Source organism: Euprymna scolopes, chromosome 14 (genome assembly GCF_053919585.1).
Source record: "Euprymna scolopes isolate OS-2025 chromosome 14, ASM5391958v1, whole genome shotgun sequence".
Lineage (NCBI taxonomy): Eukaryota > Metazoa > Mollusca > Cephalopoda > Sepiida > Sepiolidae > Euprymna > Euprymna scolopes.
Window position 1 is genome coordinate 96,454,972 of NC_136495.1, and position 11,171 is coordinate 96,466,142.

Genomic DNA, 11,171 nt, shown 5'->3' on the forward strand with positions numbered 1-11,171 from the left:
TGCCATGTTGGATTTTTCACGGTGTAATGATAACAAATAATAATGTCCATTAGAATAATATTTCGCATGATGATGAAGCCTTACCTCCCATTTTTTAACTGTTTTTTATGATGCTTCTACTTAAAGTCGTTAAAATGAAACTTAATTATGCTAATTAGTTCAATGTATTTGAAAATAATTTTGATCTGTACAAAATTTCCATTTAATTTGATATGCTGCAAGCCATATTTTGTTAATAATTTCTTTGAATCATGTCATGGTGGCTATTTTGGATTTTCCGGTCGCCATCTTGGATTTCCTGGTCGCCATTTTGGATTTTTCATGATGTTATAATGGCAAATGATAATGTCTGTCAGAATAATACTATGATGATAAAGCCTTACTTACCATTTTCTTAGCTGTTTCTATGATGTTTCAACTTAAAGCTATTAAAATGAAACTGGAATAAGCTAATTAGTATGCAAGTTACCAAGTGAAATGGGCATAAATAATGCCAACTGAACCTTTGTGCTATTATGATAATATGTTCAAAATTTTAGCATAATATCTTTAAAAGATCTGAAGATACAGCTTTTTAAAGATGTGTTAGTCTGTAAATCGTGCAAATTTCCTACCATTTTCAGTCACAAGCTTATATGCATTTGAATAAGACTGACTTTAGGCAAAATGTCCAGTGAACCATGCATTTTCTTGTTCTAATGGGTCGATTTAAAAAAATTAAAGATATTATTTCTTTGTTTTTTTATGCTCTTTTCAATGTTTGATTTGAGTTACTTCAATCTAAATTTAAAAAAAAATGGTGTGGTATTGCTACTTGAAGCATTATGTTGTTTGAAGGCTATATAACAATGTAATCTTGTAGAAAAACAGTTGGATATGAGACAAGTAAAATGAATAATGGCAATATTGAAATTTTTCAATAATTTCCAATTATAAAATATGTACCAACATAATATGCCGAACTAGAATGGTTGAACCAGAAATGGTATTGTGGTTTTATGTTCTCTAAAATTTTTAGGTATACCTTATCTTCAAAAAAATATGTACAATCACTCAGTATGTGTTTTATGCCAGAAATAGCAGGAACACAGCAGAAGTTTGAAGGGTTCTTAAATATTTTTTTTAAATGCAGGTTGGCATTTGTTTATTATTAAATTATTGTTATAACATTTACCAGTAATAATTATGTGTTTCACTTAGATGTAATTATAATTATTTATTTATATATTATGCACACGTGCATATGCATATTCATCTTTTCTTCTGTTTTGTTTTCATAATTAAGATGTAAGGGAAGTAACTCATTGAGACAAATATCAGAGTTAAGAGGAGTTGGGGTTTTTTTTTGGGGGGGGGATATTTTTTTTAAAATTTTGTATATTATTTAACTTTTTTTACATTTATTTTTAATATGTATTATTATTATTTATTTAATGATTTGTTATGAAAGTAATAGGAGTAATAGGTAATTAGGGGAATATTTTGGGTGCGCTGTGTAATTTTTTTAATATTATTACTTACTAGCGGGGATGCCCAGCGTTGCTCGGGTGTTTGTAGATGTGTGTGTTGGAGGAGGGGGCTGAAACAAATATGATAAAATAAAAAAAAAAAGTTTTGGTAGGTAGGTAGGATCGAACCAGACGCCTTGAGGTGAAAATGGAAAATAAAGTGTGAAAAAAACCTGACACGTTACCTGTTCAGCCAGCAAGGTAGAGTAACAGAAAAACGTTTGAATTTATTTAAGGATTAAAACCTGAATTGACAGGTGTGCAAATTTAATGCGGTCAAATAGAAATCCCACAGTTAACTTTAACTACGAGGCAGTATTTTTGGGTTTGTTTACCCAAGTTTGGCTGGTTTTGTTTCTCCAACTCCCCATAAAAAGGGGATTGTCCAAATTGAATAGCAATTGTCTGATATAAGGGGGGTTCCCCTGCATTGATCAAAAGCTTATTGCTTTCTGGAAGTTCCCATTTCAACTTGGTTTCAATTTATTTATATGAAAAAGCTAGGTACGGACAAAATGAATGCTGATGCTCAAAATGTATAAACATTTTGACCCTTCCTTTACTTAAAAATTCATAAAAAATCAGGGAATTAACCAATTTTAATGAAATTTTCAGTATTTATAAAATTATGATTGCGGAATATAATGAACCCATTATTTTTTATTTAAATCTGAGAGGAAATGTATTATTTTGGTTAAACAAAAAATACCTTTACTAAAGTTATAGTTTTCAGTAGTAAATAAAAAATGCAAGAATTTATTTTTCCTTTTTTTATATAAATAAAGCATCGTAATTTATAACAATAAAAATAAAATAATTTTTACAGGAACATTACGAAAAAAGCCCTAGAGTCCGTATTAATGAATTCGATATAACTCAAAGAAAAATGAATTTCTCAAACTACCGATATTACCATTGAATTAAGCATTGTTTATTTAATATTTTCACACAAAAAAATTATAATAGCAAAAATATTTCTACATTTTTTTTTTTTTTTAATTTTGCATATGCAATTTTTATATGCAAGATTTTAATAATTTCCTTGCTCACAAGAATGTGAAACTTTCGGCGTAACATAATTTTTATTTAATCTCGAACAATAATTTAAAAAAAAATTAATTTAAAAACAGGAACATAAAAAATAATTAAATTAAAAAATGATAAAAATTGATACAAACGTTCAGAATAGGAAGGTATGGATGCACGTCTGGGGGAAGAAAAAAAAAGAAATCTGACACCCCTACCTCCTTTTACTATGATGTCTTCATTTTGAAACAGCGTTTCGATTGGTTGAAATTTTAGGCTTCCGTATATTCGTGTTTACAAACTTTTATTGGTTGCATTTTGCCGAACGGCAGAATTACTTGCTTTTTGAGGGCTAATTAAGCTGTATTTTGTATAAACAAGGTGTTGGTTTTTTTTGTTTGTTTTTTTTTAATTTAATTCAATATCTTAGGACTTTACTAATTATCTTTGAAATAAACCCAGAAAACTAATATTTATCTTTTAAAGGAATTTTACAATGAATTTATTTAACTTCAAAATTTACATGAATTGGTTAGCTTGCCGTGAAAACATTTTCATAACCTTTTTTTTTCACGTGTACAAATATTTTTTTCCTTTAGGAAATTAACTTTAGTCTTTAATCTTTCAAATACAATCAAAAAGTAGTCGGAAACCTACAAAAAAATTTGTAATAAATCGACTTTCAAAACTAGGTCCCTCTATTTTTGCACGTACCTAGAAAAAGCCGAACCAACATGAGAGAGAGGCCGAAATAGCAAGAATTTTCTACAAGTCGATGTAAATAAATCTAGACACAATGTGCGTTTGCAAATCCTAGATATTACAATCTAGACGGTATATAAAAAGTAGTATGCCAACAGAGAACCCCCCCCTCCAAAAAGCCTTTGCCAGACATACAAAAAATGTGCACACACATTCTTTTATATATATATATATATATATATATATATATATATATATATATATATATAGATTTAATTATCTTATATAGAAGGATCAGCCTGTTTGTATCCTGCAAGTTTCATATGTATACTAATTTTTCAGTATACATGCATACAAAATATTAGTAGCCTATAATATAAATCTCACCTGTCTGTTTAAATGTATGTATGTTTGTATGTCTAAAACTTTTGACAGAGGCGACGGATTTTCACGAGATCAGTATCATTTTGAAGCTCGATGTCTCTGACGACAAATATCGAAAAATTGGCCAAAAACATTAATTCTTGTACCTTCAATTGAGCAGTTTTCTACAAGGAGGGGCCCATTTTTTGAGAGCCATTTTTGCAAGTCATCTTATCGGTTGAATTGACTTTGCCTAATTTTAACGTTCCGAACTTCCAGTCGTGTCATGGAGTAGCAGTAAGATGTCAGATTTTCTTTCACTTTCTTTTCTGCCTTTGCCTCATGGGTTCGAGCCTGCCTGCCTACTACCACTTTTTTTTTTTTTTTTTTTTTTTTTTTTGCTCAACACACACCTTCAAACACCTGGGCAACACCGGGCACCCAGGCTAGTATTTAATAAATATTATATGTTATTGATAAGTAATTTATGTGTGTTAATTGTGTTTGTGTGGTTATATTAAAAAGTTGAAATAGAGCTCTGCTCTGTGTTTTTAGGGTTGAATTTCTTTATTAGCAGTGATATGTTTTCTTTTTAATAAGTCTGGAATTCATAAAATTGAGTAATTTATTTGATTTTTGGTATAATTTGGAAATTTTGCTTGGCTTCGCTTTTATTTCACATAATCATTGTTTTCATCTTTCTTTTTAAAAGTATCAAAAATGCATTTTCAAAATTAAAATTTTTTTTCTAATGGATTAAAATAAATAATTTTCTTGTGCATTTTTTTCCAGCTCTTCTTGATAATACAGCCCAAAAATTACGTTGAATTATTTTTATTTTAAGAGTTTTTAATTTTTTCTTTTTTTAAATAAGATTAATTATTGTTATAAAAAATAATAATTGTTATAAAAAATAAGAATTATTGTTATAAAAAATAAGAATTATTGTTATAAAAATAAGAATAATTATTGTTATAAAAAATAAGAATAATTATTGTTATAAAAAATAAGAATAATTATTGTTATAAAAATAAGAACAATGTTTCATAACTGAAGCAAAATATTAAAAGGAGCATAATTCCCTTTTTTTAAATTATTTCTCTTCTGTTTAAGGATGTGCATCTAAAAGCAAAAAAAGAAAAAGGATAATATATAAGGTGTTTTATTTTTTTAAATAAATGTTAGAAAAATATTTATTATACAAATATGTGATTTATTCTAAGATTAATTTTTGGCATTTATAATTTAAATATAATTTCAGGCATATGGCCTCCACACATATATGGCATAATCAGAAAGTTCAATTTTCACAAACTCTGGACATTAAATTAATCTATATCTATCAATAACATGTGGAATTTTGTCTTCTGAGTGGTCTATTCTGTCTGGTTTATTATTGTAGAAATGGGACTTTACACATCCCTAAAGAAAATAATCTAATGAGGTTAAATTGCACAAACGATGTTGGCTGTTGACAAGTCCATTTCATGAAATTATTCATTCATCAAATGTTTCCAAATGAGTTTCCGAATAAATTTGTCTAATTGGCAAACATTGCTTGAGTGTCAGTCTCCTCATGATGAATTGGCAAACCAAGCTAAACTCAAAATAATTGATAGTTGTCAAATTTGCAATTAAAGAAAATAGTTGTCAATTTAAAGTTGATCGCCTCTAAGAAACACCTTGTACAAACCCAAGGAAGCAGTACAAACCAGGTTTCCAGATGACTAAAAAGAATGAAGTATTCAGGATTACTAAACAGATGGCAAAGACAAATACGCATATTATTGGTGAAGAATTTGTGTTTGAAATGACAATGTAATGCTAGCAACAAATGAAGACGACAAGAGAAATGCTATTATGAGAAATTGTTGAGTTTTTATGAAACCAAGAAAATTTACAGGTTGCATTGAGGGTATTGCCAAGATTGCTGCAAAAAAGGTGGGTTCTCTCTACCGTGCTAGAAAGTTACTTATGCCTGAGAGTACCTCTACAAGGCCACCATTCGCCCATGTATGGAGTATTGTTGCCACATTTGGGTTGGTGCATCTGTTACTAGTCTCTCCCTCTTAGACACGGTCCAAAAGAGAGTTGCCAAACTAATAGGTCCCACACTGGGCTTCAACCGCTGTCTCATCAATGAAATGTTGCATCCCTCTGCCTGTTTTACAAGTATTTTAATGGTAGATGCTCCGACGAACTACAAGCTCTTGTGTTTCCTCAACGTAAACACCCCCAACAAACCCGACAAGCAGCAAAATCCCACTCTATACAGTAGAAATCCTTAGATGTAAGAAAGCCTTCTACTTTAATAGTTTCTTCCCTTGGACTGCTAGACTCTGGAATTCCCTTCTGGTTTCCTGCTTCCCATTTGAAAACCTAAATAAGTTAAAAACTTGTAAGATTATGATGAGAATGAATGTTACCAAAATCAAAGTGATGATCAGTGGTTGTAGTATTAGAAAGTTCCACTCTTGCTCAGTTTGTGGAAAGAGAGATGGGTTTAATTTAATTTTTTGTGAAATGCAGTGGAATTAATAATAGGTTGAGATAGTTTTGTAGGCAAGAAATGTAAAATAATGGATATGGATGGAACCCCGGATGTAGAGAAAGTATATCTGCATGGCAAAGGCATTTGTCCAGGTTGTCCAGAATTTTGTTACTTTGATACCATTGGAGCACAGGGTGGAGTAAGTGCTAACCTAAAATCTAAAGTCCATATAAATATTAGTATCAATATTTATAAGACAATCCTAACCATATATATATATATATATATATATATATATATATATATATAGGAATTGTTATTAAAGTATGTTATATTATTGGTATTATTTAAGCGATGATGCGCTAAAAAGCTCACAAATGAAGAGTTTGGTTACACCTTGTGTTTTCAACAGCAGCAGCATACCTTGGATTTAACAGGAAAAAAAACATGAATTAGAAATCTTTCATTCTCTGAAGATGGATGTAGTACAGTCTAAAATATATCAGAAATATTTCAACTTTAAAAATAAAAAGAGAAAGAAATTGAATAGTATTTTTCTTGCATTTGTAACATGTTCTAAAACAGTTTTATCTGTTCATTCAATGTTCTTTTTATCTCTCTCTCTCTCTCTCTCTCTATATATATATATATATATATATATATATATATATATATATGTATATAAAAGTGAACGTGTCTGTCTGTGTACATTTCCCTATGTAATAACTCTGTCAATTTTTTGTCTACAGACTCAAAATTTGATATACAGAGTACTGAGATTTGGGAAAATCTATGTGATAGGTTTTCGGCCAGAAATTTGGCTGTTAAGGGGTCAAAATTCAACGATTTGACCTTTAAGAACTTTACCAAACTCCTCCGACAATTTTGGGTCTAAACACTTGAAATTTTAGATATAGGTTCCTTGGACATGGATCTAACTTAATAACTTGATTTGAGCCCAAAACAATAAATGTTAAGGGGTCATAATAAGGGTCAAAGTTAAAAAAATTGACCGTTTTTTTTTTTTTTGTTCAGCATACACCTCCAAACACCAGGGCAACGCCGGGCACCCATGCTAGTATATATATATATATATATATATATATATATATATATATATATATATATATATTAGTTAGAATACAGGATGGATTCCTAATACTGTGATAATTTTGGACCTTTTTTTTAAGTGCAAGACTTTGGACTTGAAAAATACTCTATGGCAGGATATTTTTATTTTATTGCTATTGAGAAAATTGTGTTTAATAGGACTTGTACGACTGGATTATGAACTTAGAAAAATGCGAATTTTGTGAATTAAAAATCGCTATTAGATTGTCTTACAATGTATAAAAAAAATTGAGTTGTCTCCCCATTATTAAACATTGCAAATCAAAACACAGCATTTACTTCCTCATAAAATTTGATTTTCTTAATTAAAGAAAAAAAAAAATGATCAAAATTAAAAGTATATACATCAAAGATTTTTTATGTATTTTTGTTTTTTTAATTAGGTTGAATTTTGAATTCGTGCCAAAAAATAATTTCACTTGTTTGAGGAATAAATTGTTTGGAGCAGTTTAAGCTCTTGACGTCAGTTTTACATTAATTTTAAAACTTCTCATTTATAACTTTGTTATAAACACAAAAATAAAATTTTCCATATAGATAGAAAAAACAAAATTTTCGTTCAATACACTTTGTACATTTTTTCAATGCAATTTATCTTGTAAATGTGGCAGGACAATAAATGGAAAAGAACCAAAAAATCAATTTGTTTTCGATTGCAACTTAGAAATCAATCAGAACTTATTGCAAATAGTCTCCAAAGAAATAAATATTCAAACACAAATGCTAAATATTTTTTCCAGATAATAAAACAATATTTCAAAACCAAACTATTTGTAAAATTAAAATTTAAAAAAAGTCATTGGATTTAAACAAATAGTTTATTACTATTTTTCTTTCCAAAACCATAATACAAATTAGTTAAACATATTATTTGGATTTTTCAAACTGATGTTTACTTGAGTATTATTTTCATAATTCAGAATTCTTCAAGTGTATTTTGGGAATTTTTCTGTCAAACTCGGGATTCTGGACAAAATTTAAAATGGAACTCTTTATTTAATCCATGGGGTAGCAGGCTCTCGTTCCATCAGCCATGTAATTCACAATTATATTTTTGGTTGTCACATTGAAAATTGAACATTCAACCTTCTAAAGAAGGTCACTTTTACAACTGAATTTTTCCAAGTACTCTAACCATTTATAATTAATAGTTCCCATATATTGTGTTAAATTCTATACTAAGTCTGCTTAGTAATTGTTCATCACCCAATACTTGTGCTACTTCTTTGAGTCATCTTACTCTATACCATTCTTTTCTGTCTATAATTTTTACTTTAAGACAACTCAAAGAAGCAGTGTATATATGTTGGCTGACGATCAGCTAAGTAGTCCTAGTATAGAATTTAACTCGATATGAGAACCATTAATTATAAGTAATAGATATTGTATATAGTACTCATATATATATATATATATATATATATATATATATATATATATATATATATATATAGTAATAAATAGTGATATTTACATCTAGAAATAAAATAGATTCAAAGTTCTTAAAATTTTTACTAGAATTGTGGTGCAGTGATTAGAGTACTTGGAAAAATTCAATTATAAAAGTTGAAGATTCAGTCTAATTACAAATTACTTAGGGCTTATATTCAGTTGGCTGACAGAATGAGAACATGTTACCCCCATAAATTAAATAAAGAGTGCTGTTAGAATTTACGTGCTAATTCTTGAGTTTGACAAGATACACCTGAAGAGGGTTGGAGGTTACATTGACCATAATGTGAAAATGACACTCAAGATGAGAATAGTAGTCCAAAGAATCTAAATAATATGAATAACCAATCCTCATCTCAAAAATTCAGAAATGTAAATTAGATAAGCTTTCAGCTGATATAAACCTAATATAGAAATGTAGCATGCAAATAATGTGTGTCCATTGTGTAGAGTTGGCATTTGGACTTTACCATCTATTTTAAACAATTCTCAACAATTATTTGAACATAGCATATAATTTTACAGGACCATATAATTAATGAATGAACCAAATTATTATAAAATTATTAACTAAATTTAATGTTGTTTTATTTATTTATTTATTTTTTTAAATTATACCATGTAATTAAAATCCAATGTTCAATGCATGAGAAATTGCTAAGAATTACTATATCAGTATCAATAACTGTCTATATGACAATTTAAAGACTTCCAATTCCATGTATCACTAAGTAATAATTTGTTGGATGACATTAATGATTTTATCTTTTCAGATTGAATCTGTGTACAGAAGAATATTTCCACACCGTCCAAGAAGTGGTAATTGCCTTGATCAGCAAAATGCTAAAGAAATCGAACCGAAAGCTTCTTTCACTCAGAATGAAGACGACTTTTCCTGTCATGTTTAACATTTAATTACAAATCATATATATATATTTTTTTTTATATATGCATCATCAGGGCAGCTCCAATAATTCTCATAAATCACTTGTATGCTAATTAAATGTTTCATTAATAATTAGTATTCATTTCACTAATCATCAAAATAATTTGCACTTTAAGGGAAAAATTTTGCTTAATGGACTAATTCCTTTTTAATTTATTCAGTTTTCGGCATTTCAACGTTTTATAATCACAAAAGCAGTAAAAAATGTTTGGGAGTATTCTGATTTTCATTACCATTTTAAAATTATAAAATTTACAAAATATATTTTATAAAACTAATATTTTTCCTTTTTTTTAAATAGAGGAGTAATATGTTCACTATGATGTTGAGAAATCGTTTTACTGTTTTTTTTTTTGGGGGGGGGCAACAAATTTGTCCAAACTGGAGAAGTATACTATACTAACATAGAAATGGTTTGCAACACTGCCTTGGACATATACATCGTTTTAATTATTGTTCAAATTACTGTCCATATTTTGGATATCATTCTTACAACATTTTGGCTGATGTAATTTCCAACTTACTTCAGGTACATCTTGTTGAATTCAGAAATCTTTTTGTCAAACATGTACTGACTTTCACAAACACATCCACATGAGTAACTTGCTCTTGTTCCATCAGCCATTACCAATATTAAGTAATTCATCATTCTTAGTATTGCCCACTCTAACCTAGAAGACAGTCACTTTGAATTAATTATTACTTAACACTTATATCCATTACACCATTTTTTTTTTCTGGAAATTATAACTGTAAAATTTTAAAATAATTTTAAGCTCTATATTTTTAATTTTTAAACCTTCTGTATCAATAAATGGATATTTTATATATAACACTTTTCGGTACTCCTGCAGTATTTTACCCACCGATTTCACGATCTTAGCCGAGCGTTGACGCCGACGAAAGCCGAGAATTCGGAGCTCTACGGTGCAAGAACGCTAAAAGTATGTGAATAGCAACAACATTACAAGGAAAAGATATTACACACACACAACAAAAATGGATAAAATTAATACAAAAAATTTGGATAAAATAAATCACAAACACTTACCGTAAGTTAAAGTAAAATAAATTTATTTTGTTGAATATTTTTTTTTTTTTTTTTTTTGGTTCATTTTGTTTTCCGATAGCTTTTTTTTTGGGGGGGGGGTAAGCAACAGTAATAAACACTTCAATGCATTTTTTTTTGTTTGTTTTTAACAAAACGTTATTAAACAGTAACAACAATTTTTTTTTTTTTTTTTTTTTTTTTTCAGTAATGTTTGTGGGGGGGGGGGGCAACAATTACTGTTTATCTTTAGTTCCGACTGGAAGATTTTCTACTGACTGTAGAGAGGCAAAGTAGGGAGCAAAGGGTTTTCAGAGGATGTGGAAAGAAGCTCCTTCCCAACCGGGTAGCCTTCCGCGATTTGATTTATTATGGAGACAAAAGGGTTGTGTCCAAATTTTTGTCTCCACATAAATTCGCATAAATATGTTTCCAACAACTCCCGTTTTTTTTTTTTTTGGTTTTTTTTATCGCTAAATTAAATAGCTGAAATGTAAGGCTGTG

General features: G+C 29.0%; 1 protein-coding gene across 1 annotated transcript in view; it reads left to right on the forward strand.

The window, feature by feature from the left end:
- The window catches only part of LOC145293179 (N-acetylglucosamine-1-phosphotransferase subunits alpha/beta-like), a 149,407-nt gene extending 139,438 nt beyond the window's left edge, over positions 1-9,969 (forward strand). Inside the window, exon 29 of the mRNA XM_080139654.1 lies at positions 9,447-9,969. Within this exon, the coding sequence (XP_079995780.1) occupies positions 9,447-9,581 (135 nt within the window). The 3' untranslated portion in view covers positions 9,582-9,969. The remainder of the gene's footprint in view (positions 1-9,446) is intronic.
- The last annotated feature ends 1,202 nt before the right edge of the window (positions 9,970-11,171 follow it).